Genomic DNA, 14,879 nt, shown 5'->3' with positions numbered 1-14,879 from the left:
CACACAAGTATCTGAAGGCTGAATCTGGCACTCCATGTTACTTTGATTCTGCACTCTTTACCTTCTGCACTATGCACATTTTGAGAATCTTAGGGCTTGTCTACATGGTGCCAAGTAGTCAAGCTAGATTCTCCAAGAAACAAAACCCTATACCATAGTTTCACTGCATAATGTACTATCTTCTTTATTTCATCCTTAATCAATTACTCTTTTATGTAATGGTCCAATCACATGTCTTTCATTCAGGGAATGTCGTATGTTTAAAGCTCCTTAATTCGTCAGGCTAACTGACAACACTAAGGAAGTTATTTATATTTGGGTCACTTTAGCAATTGTTGTAGAGGGTTCTCTGGAGTTCATAGTTGTATATTTTACAGATTAAATTAAGGCTATCTGATATTATTTTCATTTTCTTCCTGTATTCCCACAATTCATTTTCAGAAGAAACTATACTGTAATATAGGTTTAGCTTGTCATGCTCTTAAACACTAACTTAGAGCTGAAGTTAAACTATATCACTAATATTTATAATAGCTTCCATCTGTTCAAGGCAGTAAGCAGAAACTGAAAATTCTAAACCCATTTTCCTGGAGGATACCTTTGAAAACTTGAGTCTCTTGCATTCTTGCTCAAGCTATTTAAATCAGACCCTATGGGGAAAGCTAAATTTCCATTTTTTAAAGCACAAAATTTGAGGCTCAAAAATAAATATTTAAAAGCTTCCCAGCTGTCAGTAAGGGCACACAAGCTTTCCAGGGAACCTTGAATAAGCAGTGATGTTTGGCTTTCTAATCACTTTAACAAAACACACTAATTAAAAAGAATATCCATAGGGGTTAGTGTAGTTCTCTTAGAAACTATTCATCTTTGTGTTGCTTATGCCAAGCAGACATACAGTGAAGGCAAGAAAAACTGCACAAACCATAAGAGCAGAAAGGGAATTGCGGTTAACAATCCGTGCAACGGCATTTCTACTATTTAGCTGACAGTTGCAGGACTTTGCATAACTACAGTAATAAGTCAATTTCTCCCCAGAGTTTATCAAAGTATCTCAGTGGTGTATATATTATGCAACACAGAGCACGCAAAGTGTCAGACTGCTGCAGCTTCACTACAGATTTTTCATTGGTACTGTAAATGCAAATATGTGTAGACACAATATATGAAAAAAGTCTTCAGTTTAATTTGATTATCAGGGTGTTTTCATTTTCACTGCATGTCCCCTATGATTACGCTGCTAGCATCTTTGCATGCATATACATATATATTGTTGGATGAAAACAAATATCATGATATTTTCGTACGGATTAAATGCAAATAAAAACAAATGTGTTCCAAGAAATGCATTGTGTTTCATTTTGCAATATAAATAAATAAAGCCAAAGGATGTATTTGCTTTAAAAAACAACAACATGATATTAAATATTGAGACGTGTTTAGAATATATTTATTTTTACTTACTAAGATCTACCTCCAAATGAATGGCCAGCTGCTCTCATCTTGAATAATGTGTCATTTCTGAAAGCGCTATCCACTCAAAATAGTAGTTAGTAGAATGATAGCATACATCACCAGATACCATAGCATATTGTGGCCAGTCAGTATGGTCACATCACTTCCAGAAGTGTCATCACCTCTTTAAAATGTTCATTGGAACCCAGCTGCATTGAATAAAATATATTTTAGGTGCCAAGTAAGCCAGATAGAGTCATTCCTGGCTCCTCCATAAAAATGGAATTGGACATGCTGGTGAGGAAAAATGCTCAAAGTAGGGCAGGCTGGTGGTGAGATCATGAGGAAAGACTCTTAGTCAAAAAAAAAAAGGAAGATGACAATCTCTTGTTGCCTATTTACTTATTGCCTGTTTATTCTTTCATCCATTTTACCTTTGTTCCTTTTTAGATGTTTTTGGCTTTATTTTGCTTCTGAGCCTTGATTAGTTTTTTTCCCCTCGTTCAGTTTCCCCATATTTTCTATTGATCTCCTTCCTTATATATTTGCTTCTTGACAATTTCCTTATTTTTTCCCCTCAATTTCTATCTGCATCTTTTTTGTTCCATTTTACTTGCACTTTCTTTACTTTTGAAAGTAGGAAGACGTTTCCATTACTTTCTCTTTCTTCTTTTAGTTCTTCAAATGTCTCAGTCATTGTATCTGTCCCTTTGCTTTCAGTCACTTTTTTTCTTTTATATCAACATCTGTGCTCATTTTTACATTCCATATTTTTCAGGTTCCTGTTTCTATCATCTTTCAGTTATTATGTGGCTTCATTGCCAACCATCTGAAAATAGATAGTTCAAAGACAATAATCCTCAAGACATTTGTAGGCTCATTTTGTTGAGTTAGAGGCATCACTATTATTTTAAGTGTTTCTCTGATTGATTATGTTTATCGTTCATGATGTTATTGGTTCACTTCCTACTAATTTTCTTTCCAATAGTCATGACACAATGCATGAAATTCTAATACCTGATAATTACAACAAAGACTTTTGATGCTTTATTGGTGATCAGACCAGAGATATAGCTTAAGAAATATTAGTAGTGAAATCTATGTACGCATTATTTGGTTGGTTATTATCCAAGATGGTTATTGTATATTTTCGCAAGTGCAGCAAAACTGGGGGGAAAAAAAGTGAGACTGAAAATGAGAGTTTTTAGAGTGCCAGTGTAAATGGGGGAATAAAATTAAGTTGTCTTGTTTTGTCCCTTCCACTTCACTTGTTCAGAATGCAAGCAGGCAATCTTAATAATGGGTAATCACTGAGTTCTTCTGCTCAAAAACACCCAGACAACAGCTCCTGCAGCTATAATCACTAGAATCTAACCCAAGACCTGCACAGCATCTGGTTAAAGCTCTAGGTAACAATTAGAATGACACCCGTCAGATAAAAACCTAGAAGGAATGTGGTGATAATGTCTGAAAAGAAATGTAATTACCATCAAGATCATTCTCTGGAGTTTCTGCTGTATACCAGTCCGAGGAGGGTCCTGTCCCATTGACTGTCATGGCAGCTACCTGGAAACTGTACTGGCTTCCTTTATCAAGTCCTGTTAAAAACATAATATAAACCAAATAGAAAAAAAATAGTTTTATCAAGTTCCAGAGTTTGCAACAGAACTAGAGCAAAATGAATAGTCTCCAGTAAAATTCCAACTTCCTTGCCACATTGAGTTGTGTAGATAAACAGGTCTGCACTAATATATTCATTTACATGAACAGCAATAGTGGGTATGTTCCTACAGACATATTCATTTACAACAGAACCACTGGTCACTCTAAATTTCTATTACTGTTGCTACTTAGTACCAAATCAGTTTAACTCATAGACTCAATTCTGGACCCTATGTGGCTATGGTGAAGCAATCTGGCCACCAAACCTCCTATAAGTGTTTTATCATTTTATTTAGCCCATCCTGCCCATAAAGTACAAGAAAAACTGTTATGTTCAATTGCAAACATTCTCTGAAGAAGAATGATCAAAATTAAAAACAGCAATTTAAATTTATCAGTCATTGGAACTTACAATAAAACAGATAGCAGCCTTTTAAAATCTTTGTTGTAACTCTAAGTTACTTTGCTACTACAGGTTTCTACATTATCCTACAAAAATACCTGCCTAACAAATAGAGGATTGTAAAAAGTATTTACAACTGAATATTTAAGTCATCCATTTAAAACAACTGTACAGTTCAGCTTCTCTAGCAACTATTTTATTATTTTATTTTTAATATTTTATTACGTTAGAGCCTATAATAATGCGATCTGAAGAAAGTTTTGTTTTTAAACCTGCACATTTAAATATGTATTTCCACTACTTTCCCAAAACAAAATACCCAACTTAATATTTTGAAATGCAGAAAATCTTCCACGCATTGAACCCCCCCACAAAGACAACCAGCACCCAGTCCTCTATGCTAGGTATATGCCTACATTTGAGTCTCACTTTACAATTAGAGTCAAAACTTTAAGGACACTCTTTCTTCCTAAGCAATGTTGAATTTTCTGAGGTCAAGGTAGCTCTATTATATTTATATTAGTGTCTACAGTACAGTGTGCATGCATGTGTATATTTTACAGAGGGATATATCATAGACTGATGATATCAGAGGAACACATTATGGAGTCATGTGATAAAACTCCCTTCATTATGTACCTTTGACCATATCACCTGCATTATTCCTTCTAATCCATCACCACCTGGAGCACTTTTAACACTCCAAGTCTCTGAGCATCCACCACTTTTTATTTTGAAATCACCTATCATAGAAATGTTTCATTCTTTCCCAACAAACCTGACATTTGTATCTCCCCAAAACTACCCTGCTCTGAATCCAATAATCACTAGTCCTGCAACCTTTACTCACATAGTCCCATTATCTTTGAGACTATTTACATGAGTAAGAATACTCATTATTGCATCATTAGGTCTTAATTATGTAAAAATTATCTTCTGCGTTTGGTGTTCTGTGACTAAACAAAGTTGGTGTTTTTTCAACATAAATATAATTTTTGTCCCTGAGATATGTACTTTCATGAGACAGAAATATTTTCAAATCTCAAACAATACTATTTTATTTTAAAGTAAATGGAATGGGGATATTTCAGGGGGAGAGTCTGGGTTTCACCTATGGAACTTAACTTCCTTCACAATAAACACATATTGCTGGTGCAATATGAAAATATACCTGTGATAGTGTGACGATATCCTGGACAAACTTTATGGAATTAAGAGAAACTTTACTGAAAACAAGTTAAATGTTACTCATAGACTCAGACTTTAAGACTAGAAGGGACCATTAGGATTAATACTTTTGGGGGCCAATTGGTATTAAAAATGAAACAGTGTATTGTGGAATTGATGTACCTCCTTGAGCAGGGACGGGGATGCTAACGTACTTCCTCCATTATCAACCCTTTGAAGGCACCTCCCAGGAGAGTTATGCATATACTAGTTCAACCTGGATTCTTCAGGATTTTTGGACAAATAGCCTGGTTTTAAACAGGCTCAGTGCCTTTTTTCTAATCCAGCAAATAGACAGGATCCCGGTACATGGAGGGCCCCAATCCTTAGGGAAGGGTTTGAAACACTGGGCCTACTGAGGTCCATAAGACTGTGTGCTTATTCTGAGCTGAAGCTGTGAGGAACTTGTAAGCACAAGGAATCCCCTTTGATGGGGATTTGAAGGACTGCTTCTGCCAGAATCTAATGTTAGGGTTGGGTTGAACCCTGGTAAGCTTATTAGCATGTGTGTAGGTTCTTTATTGTTTTAATATGTTTTCTCTGTAGCGCTTTTATCTTAAGAAAAAATAGTTTTGTACAGAAAAAAAAAACAGTGTGGTGATGTATAACGATAGCAATTACACCTGTTAACTATCTCCGAAGAGAAAGCAAGCAGGTGTGCTTGAGTAGCCTGCCTATGCTGGGAATAACACAGTGAAGGAAGGGAACTGTGCAGCCTGAAAATTTACCCCAATCAGAAGGGCATGAGATGCAGGTCTCCACCAAAGAAAGGCAATGGCTGGGGAGCTGGAAGCTTGATACTGGGTGCCCTGGCTGGGCCATTGAGGAGAAATACAGATACATCTGCTCTGTGACAACATCCTCCTCCAGAAAGGACTGAAATGAAATTATTCTTTGTTTAATTTAATGTTACCTTGAAAGTACTGATTTGGCTGCTTACACTTAGCATGGCAATTATATTTTTAAAATAGTGTAGTGTTGGACCTGTCACACTTGGAAGAGAGATTTCCCCCCCATAAAGTACAAGAAGAGGGATGGCGAAAAAAAAAAGTGTGGTAGATGTCGTTGTACTAAGAGAAAGGATTTGTGGTGGACTCAGTGGTCCGAGAAACCAAGCTAGGTTTAAGATGAACAGAGGGAATTTGCTTTTATTAGGGTGATGAAATCCAGGGGACAAAACGTATGAAAAAAGCATTAAGAAGAAAAGTAAAAAAAATATATAAAGGTTGTTCCTGTACAGCCCAATAAATGTCACCTGCCAGAAAAGAAATCAATGTTTCCTTGAAGTGAAAATATATTTTATTCCCAAAGCATTTAATTCATCAAAACCTTGCAAGGCTACACCATGAACACTGACCTGTGAACAAGTACCAGAGGTTGTTTGGCTCCAGTGTTTCTATCTCACCCCTGCGGGCAGTCTTTCTGTGTCGGATTTTATAGCCAGTAATAAATCCATTTTGTGTGCCTGATGGTGGAGGTAGCCAACTAACTTTGATGCTCTGTAAAAACAGGAGATGTTAATGTTGAATTTTTTGCAAAAGACGAGAAATGGAGCCACAATAAATGGAATCACAAGTAAAGAAAAGTGTGGTGGGGGTAGGTGTGGGGAGGAAGAAGGAATAGATGTCAAGGCTGTTTTTTATAACAACATTGATTAATTTTAATTACTACTACTAACTTTAGAACAAACAAATGTAATTTAAACCAGGCACCAAATAAGTTTGAAAAGATTAAAACAATGATATCACAAACTACCTATTAATTGGCAAAATTAACTATACGGATGGTTGAAGCTTGGGAGATAAATAGCACGGTCCCTTGCTAGAAAACTGTCTCAGTTTCAGGAACATTTCATTTCAACAGGCCAAAGGGATGTCTCAGCTCCTTCATGCACTTCTGTGATATTACAGCTGTCATCTTTATATGTGAACACATACTGTGGCTCATCTCCACTTTCTAGTGAACCTCGAAGTTAAAAAACCACCCACGCTAGCTGTACAAATATTTAGAGACAGATTCACATCAAGAGCTTTCTACTTCCATTGACTTCTGTGGAATAATTTCTGACTTATACTAGTCCCCATCAAAAAATCAGTCCCCTTGGTTTTAATCTTATTGATGATTCTAATACATTAGAGCATTTTAGCAGAATTGTTCAATGAAGTCAATAGTACTAAGATTGATCAAAATTCGTGTAAATACATTGGCCTGCCTTTTCCAAAAATGACTTTGATTGTCTCATTTTTGGAGCACGTTAAAAGAAGCCTGATTTTCATAAATACTGACCATCACAGCCTCTGAAAAATAGGTGTCTCAAACTGGACATTCCCAATACTGAGGTGCCCCCAAATCACTGGTCACTTCTGAGAACTGAGGTAGTTGCTTTTAGGATTCTTTATGATAATTCACTTTACACCATGTTATCAACAGATACAATAAAATCCCCGAAGGCATGATTCTTATCTGAAAAGTGAAATCTGAGCTACCATTTATAAGGGAGCTTTTGTTGTTCATCAATATCTCTTCCCCAGGACCACTGTCTGGGAATTCACTCTTTGTAAGATTCTGGTCACGTGAGTATGGAGTGCTTTAACTCCCATTGACATCACTGGACAATTAGGATGTTCAAGACCTCACAGGATCAGGGCCCTATAAAAGTAACATACCCAGTTGTCAAGGTTCCTCCCCCACTCTGAACTCTAGGGTACAGATGTGGGGACCTGCATGAAAAACCTCCTAAGCTTATCTTTACCAGCTTAGGTCAAAACTTCCCCAAGGTACAAAATATTCCACCCTTTGTCCTTGGATTGGCCGCTACCACCACCAAACAAATACTGGTTACTGGGGAAGAGCTGTTTGGACACATCTTTCCCCCCAAAATACTTCCCAAAACCTTGCACCCCACTTCCTGGACAAGGTTTGGTAAAAAGCCTCACCAATTTGCCTAGGTGACTACAGACCCAGACCCTTGGATCTTAAGAACGATGAACAATCCTCCCAACACTTGCACCCCCCCTTTCCAGGGAAATGTTGGATAAAAAGCCTCACCAATTTGCATAGGTGACCACAGACCCAAACCCTTGGATCTGAGAACAATGAAAAAGCATTCAGTTTTCTTACAAAAAGACTTTTAATAGAGATAGAAGTAAATAGAAATAAAAAAAAAATCCCCCCTGTAAAATCAGGATGGTAAATACCTTACAGGGTAATTAGATTCAAAACATAGAGAACCCCTCTAGGCAAAAACCTTAAGTTACAAAAAAGATACACAGACAGAAATAGTTATTCTATTCAGCACAATTCTTTTCTCAGCCATTTAAAGAAATCATAATCTAACACGTACCTAGCTAGATTACTTACTAAAAGTTCTAAGGCTTCATTCCTGGTCTATCCCCGGCAAAGACAGAATATAGACAGACACACATACCCTTTGTTTCTCTCCCTCCTCCCAGCTTTTGAAAGTATCTTGTCTCCTCATTGGTCATTTTGGTCAGGTGCCAGCGAGGTTACCTTTAGCTTCTTAACCCTTTACAGGTGAGAGGAGATTTCCTCTGGCCAGGAGGGATTTTAAAGGGGTTTACCCTTCCCTTTATATTTATGACACCAGTCTTCAACAGAACCTATGCAGCCAGCTTTTGGACAAAAGGAAGAGTCATCTACAGGGCAGTGGATAGTTTTTTGACCATATACAATTAATTATCATTATTGAATTGCTTAGTCCATGCACAAATATAAGTTATGGCAAATATCAAATTAATTACCGCAATATAAAAATCAATTTTGCACATCTACTGCATAGTGATTTATTGGTCCAAACCAATTATGCATTTCAAAATCAATATGTGGGGTTTTCAATATGGTAGAACAAGCTACATTTTTCAGTTCAAGGAATGATTGTTTTTTAAAAAATGGATTTAGCAGCTGGGGCTATAAAAATTGCATTCATGTAATATGTTTATGGGAAAATGCAACTGCTCAGAAAAGAGAAGTTATAAACATAGACGTAATGGAGAACATAAAAAAAATGCTTCTGAATTCTTTTGGGAGGTTAACAGTAATTCTGTTAACATTTGCTTAAATGAGGGATTTTAGCTCATATAAATCTGAGCACTCTGTGGGCCCTAAAAACTGCATGGTACTGTGCACCTTTGTATGATCCTGTGCATCTTTATCTCCCTCTGAAGTTAATAGTGATGGCAGACCCTTGAATGATTGGCCCCATAGGAGCAATGGGTTTGATCTCACATTCAAGGTGTAATGCATAAAACTACTTTATAGTTAGACAAGTCCCAGTCCCTTACAGCTCTACCCAAAGCTGTCACTATTATGGTAACGGTTCACTTTCACCTCAGCTCAGTCTCCATGGACACTGCAGCAATGCTTTTCATCAATAGTACTTAACATGTGACCCTTGCTTCTCAAAAATCAATGGCTAAGGCTCTGAAGTGCTTCTTCTCCTTTACTCGGTTTGAGAGAGAATAGTAATTACTCGTACTTTAATCCTTTATGTTTTATAGAAGGGACAATTTACTGAAGGAAAATATTTCACTTCTCTCGTACCAGGATTCCTAAGGAAACCACAAAAGATTCATCTATCAAGTTCGTTTTATGAGTCTTCTAGGCATGGCTGAAAAGAAATTTTAATAATGCACTGAAAGGATTTTTCACCACCTGTGTGTTATTGCAATAATTCCACTGTAATCAGACTGTGTACACTGGCCTGCACTTCTGTAAGGTCATCACCAGCAGCACTGTATGGGTCTCAGCAGCCAAAGAGATCATTGGGTTCATTCAGAGCTGCACTTTTGAAAGTCAGACCCTATGCTTATTGTGGCACAGCAATGGACATGGCACTACCCCACTCATAACGTGGCACAGATTACAACTCTCCACCATAATGTTTAGACACATCTTCAAATGTTTTCAAAGGGCCTATCCTTTTAGTGATTGCAAACTGCACTGCATGACACGCATTAGGTTGACTGAGGACCAGTAATCATAGAATCATAGAATATCAGGGTTGGAAGAGACCTCAGGAGGTCATCTAGTCCAACCCCCTGCTCAAAGCAGGACCAATCCCCATCTAAATCATCCCAGCCAGGGCTTTGTCAAGCCTGACCTTAAAAACCTCTAAGGAAGGAGATTCTACCACCTCCCTAGGTAATGCATTCCAGTGCCTCACCACCCTCCTAGTGAAAAAGTTTTTCCTAATACCCAACCTAAACCTCCCCCACTGCAACTTGACACCATTACTCCTTGTTCTGTCACCTGCTACCACTGAGAACAGTCTAGATCCATCCTCTTTGGAACCCCCTTTCAGGTAGTTGAAAGCAGCTATCAAATCCCCCCTCATTCTTCTCTTCTGCAGACTAAATAATCCCAATTCCCTCAGCCTCTCCTCATAAGTCATGTGCTCCAGCCCCCTAATCATTTTTGTTGCCCTTCTCTGGACTCTTTCCAATTTTTCCACATCCTTCTTGTAGTATGGGGCTTAAAACTGGGCACATTACTCCAGATGAGGCCTCACCAGTGCCGAAGAGAGGGGAACAATCACGTCCCTCGATCTGCCAGCAATGCCCCTACTTATACACCCCAAAATGCTGTGAGCCTTCTTGGCAATAAGGGCACACGTTGACTCATATCCAGCTTCTCATTCACTGTACCCCCAATAGGTAAATCTATGCAGAAAAAGTAGGTATTGACCTGAACTTTCATCCAACATTCATTGTCCTGTTTTATATGTATACATGTTGTGTGTACGCTGCAGCTGCTGCTTTTCTTCTTCTTTCTTTCTTCTTTTTTTGCAATTCTAATGGATAACGAGGATGCAATTTTCAAAAAAAAGGTCAACTGAACATGCAAAAGTGTATTTACAATTACACCAACTAGATCCACAAATCAAGTAACTGCACCCAGGAAAGAATCATAGAATCATAGACTTTAAGGTCAGAAGGGACCATTATGATTGTCTAGTCTGACCTCCTGCACAACGCAAGCCACAGAATCTCACCCACCCACTCCTGTAACAAACCCCTAACTTATGTCTGAGCTACTGAAGTCCTCAAATCATGGTTTAAAGACTTTAAGGTGCAGAGAATCCTCCAGCAAGTGACCCATGCTCCACGCTGTAGAGGAAGGCGAAAAGCCCCCAGGGCCTCTGCCAATCTGCCCTGGGAGAAAATTCCTTCCCGACCCCAAATATGGTGATCAGCTAAACCTTGAGCATGTGGGCAAGACTCACCAGCCAGACACCCAGGAAAGAATTCTCTATAGTAACTCAGATCCCACCCCATCTAACTTCCCATCACAGGCCATTGGGCATATCTACCACTAGTAGTCGAAGATCAATTAATTGCCAAAATTAGGTTATCCCAACATATCATCTCCTCCATAAACTTATCAAGCTTTGTCTTGAAGCCAGATATGTCTTTTGCCCCCACTGCTTCGCTTGGAAGGCTGTTCCAGAACTTCACTCTGATGGTTAGAAACCTTCATCTAATTTCAAGTCTAAACATCCTGATGGTCAGTTTATATCCATTTGTTCTTGTGTCCACATTGGTACTGAGCTTAAATAATTCTTCTCCCTCCATGGTATTTATCCCTCTGATATATTTATAGATAACAATCATATCTCCTCTCAGCCTTCTGTTAGTTAGGCTAAACAAGCCAAGGTCATTGAGTCTCCTTTCATAAGACAGGTTTTCCATTCCTCGGATGATCCTAGCAGCCCTTCTCTGTACTTGTTCCAGTTTGAATTCATCCTTCTTAAACATGGGAGACCAGAACTGCACTCAATATTCCAGATGAGGTCTCACCAGTGCCTTGTATAACAGTACTAACACCTCCTTATCTCTACTAAAAATACCTCGCCTGATGCATCCCAAGACTGCATTAGCTTTTTTCATGGTCATATCACATTGGTGGCTCATATTCATCCTCTGATCAACCAATACGCCGAGGTCCTTCTTCTCCTCTGTTACTTCCAAGTAATGTGTCCCCAGTTTATAACAGAAATTCTTGTTATTAATCCCTAAATGCATGACCTTGCACTTTTCACTATTAAATTTCATCCTGAAAGGTCAGTTATGCACCTAGTTGGCCATTTTTGAGTTCACATATGTACCTGATTTGCACATGCCCCTTGTTAGAAAACCTGGCCTTGAAAACTGTCAAAAATTTGGGGAGGGGAAATAGAATTAAAACAGGAGGACTCTAGAGTAAAGTTGTGTAATTGTGCTGCACAATACACAGACACATACAGTTTGTATAAAGTTGAACAAAAATAAAAGAAAGAAGAGTGTAAATTCAAATCATCTGCTGTGGCCACATCTGATGACTTCATTCAACTAAGAGATTGACTATAGCTCTCTGAACACTCTAGGAGCAAGAAACAACTCAGTTCTAATCCCAAATCTAACTCTGACTTCCTACATGACCTTGGACAATCACTTACCCTATTCATTGAACAGGGCAGGAAACTTGGGAGTCAGGAGACCTAGACCTGGACTCCTAGGCAAGCACTTAACTTTTCTTTTGTTTCCCTGGGGATAACATTTACTAACTTTTGTAAAATGACCTGAGATTGTTGCATAAAAGGCTCTATTTTAAGTATTATTTCTGCCTCAGTCTAACCATATCTGCTGTTTACCGATATCAACAGCAACATTGTGAAGATTAATTATTTAAAGTTTGTAAGGTGTTGTGTACTGTATGCATTAAATATTAACAATAATTTCTGTTCAAATTGTATTCTTTCAAATTGTGTACTGCACATACTTACTGTGTGCTGAAAATTCATAGGAATGTTATGTATTGCACTTTAGTACATACTCAATTTAAACAAAACTCCACTCTCCCTCAAAATGAACTCAATGTAGTGAGAGATTTATATTAAATAAGAAAGTAATCCATAATTATGGAAAGTAGAATTTTCTGGAACAGACTTCGAAGCACCAGTCATTCTGAATTTCTAGTTTAGCCATGGTAGTTCCTTCAAAACCAGCATATTCCAGCAGAGTAATTGCATCCTGTCTACACTGCACAGTACCAGTGGTTCTAATACTTCTAGGGAATGATATCTAAATGCATAGCGTCATTACAAAACCTAAACCTAATTTCCCCAATACTAATTTCCCCCTACTGTTCCTCACAACTTCTTGTCAACTGTCTGAAATGGGCCACTCTCATTACCACTTCAAAAGTTATTTTTCCTCCCTTGGTATCCCACTGTCAATTGAATTGTCTCGTTAGTCTGACCTCACACTTGGTAAGGCAACTCACATCTTTTCATGTATTTTTACCTGCTCCTGTATTTTCCACTCCATACATCTGGTGAAGTGGGTTCTAGCCCATGAAAGCTTATGCCCAAATAAATATGTTAGTCTCTAAGGTGCCACAAGGACTCCTCATTGTTTTATCTAAATGCAGAATACCATTCACAGCAGACACCAGTTACAAATAACAACAACCTCCTAAACACATTTGATGGAAAGCTTTAAGATTAGTTTGACCCATCTTCAGTACTTAAGAAGGAATTGTCTCATAGAATCAGACTAGCAACAGTAGCCCAGCTAGTCCAGTATCTTCTCTCCAACAGCGGCCAATGCCAGCTGCTCTAGAGGAAGGTACAAGACATTTTTCATTAGGTTTCAGGAAAAGTCTGCCTTCAGAAAAAAATTCCTAATCAACTCCCAATATTCAGATGCTGCCTTATGCTGTCAAGCATGAGGGTTCCAATTTCTACCAAACCCTTTTTAAAAAAATTACTATTAGAACTCGTGATAGATTTATTACCCATATGAAGGGCCCATGTTTGGTCCATCCACCTGCAAACAGTCAGGGCACACCCTGACCGTTGTGAGGAGCAACACATTGCTCCGTCCAAGGACGAGGACCAGATATGAACCCTGGGAACTTGATTAAAGGTGGGAACTTGATTAAAGGACAGTAATCGTGGGAAGCTTCCTTGGCTTGGCCTTAAGGCCTGAGAATTAAGAATGTAGTAGATAGAAGCTGAAAAACAAGAATATTAATCAATGTCATGCATTCCTTTGCGGTGAAAGTAGGTAATGTGCAGGGGGGAGAAATATAATAAAGGAGAAGGTGGAAAGCTGACAGGCAGCAGCCCATTTCAGCTGACCAGCTTGCTTGCTTGAATAAATCTGTGTTCTGTCTCATCATTGAACCGCCACACCCATATAAATGTCCAATTGCTTTTTGAATTCTGCTGAGTTCTTGGCTTCCATGACATCCTGTGCCAATGACTTCCATGTGCTAACTGTGCATTGTGTGAAAAAGTGTTTCCTAGTATTTTGAATTTGCCACCATTCCATTTAATAGAATGTTCCCTTGTTTTTGTATTATCAGAAAGGGTGGACAGACAGTCCCAATCTACCTTTTTCATTACAATTAAGTCCAAGTCTCCTGAATAACCCGATAGTTGTTGAGCCAATCAGACGAGAACATGTAGACCATTTCCTGAATCAAGTATTTTTTGAAAAACATGTGGGACTTGAAAAGAAACAAAGATTATATTTGAGAAACAAGTATAGTCTTCAGGTGTATTTTAAGGCAAGTTATTGCTTCAGCTTTCTCAAATAAATGTTTCCTTTTTGCCCGAGAACACGAAAATCAATGTATTATTCGAGCAGTAAGATGTGCTAACAGATGGCATAACTGTAAAGTAATTGATTTCACCAGTAAGTTAACCATCCTGAGGTGAAGGCAGCTTAATGTACTGACACTTTGCTACACGTGAATTCGCTCACTTACGGGATAAGATCAATTTCCAAGAAATGCCCATTAGGTTTTATGTATGTGTAATTGGCTTCCATGGGGCAAAGATTAAGATTATATGCAAAATCCAAACTCTCTGTTTAGAAACCGAACTATGGTAGTCTCTGGAATTGGTGTATGATGTTTAGTAAGAAATAAGTGTGTCTCACTTTGAAAGAGGTCACATGTGCTTCAGTTCTGTGAGAAAACAAATGAAGCCCAAGTATTACACATGATATCAAGACCCTCAGACTAAATATAGTACTTCAATTGAACACCCCAGTTATTGTGACTGAAAATAATTTACTTGTCCACCTACGTTTCAGTCCTTATCTATATTTATGCATATAAAAGAGTAACC

At 38.2% G+C, this 14,879-nt stretch overlaps 1 protein-coding gene across 2 annotated transcripts in view; it reads right to left on the bottom strand.

Annotated features, from left to right (window-relative positions):
• Positions 1-14,879, bottom strand: part of DCC (DCC netrin 1 receptor) — a 928,337-nt gene that overhangs the window by 159,371 nt on the left and 754,087 nt on the right. For both annotated transcript variants that reach the window (XM_037902678.2, XM_043547198.1), the window contains exons 13-14: positions 6,102-6,243; positions 2,940-3,050 (exon numbers count right to left, since the gene is read on the bottom strand). In XM_037902678.2, the coding sequence (XP_037758606.1) occupies positions 2,940-3,050; positions 6,102-6,243 (253 nt within the window). The remainder of the gene's footprint in view (positions 1-2,939; positions 3,051-6,101; positions 6,244-14,879) is intronic.

Source organism: Chelonia mydas, chromosome 5 (genome assembly GCF_015237465.2).
Source record: "Chelonia mydas isolate rCheMyd1 chromosome 5, rCheMyd1.pri.v2, whole genome shotgun sequence".
NCBI classification, from domain to species: Eukaryota; Metazoa; Chordata; order Testudines; family Cheloniidae; genus Chelonia; species Chelonia mydas.
Note: the sequence above shows the minus strand (reverse complement) of the source record. Positions and strands in the feature narration are given on the sequence as shown.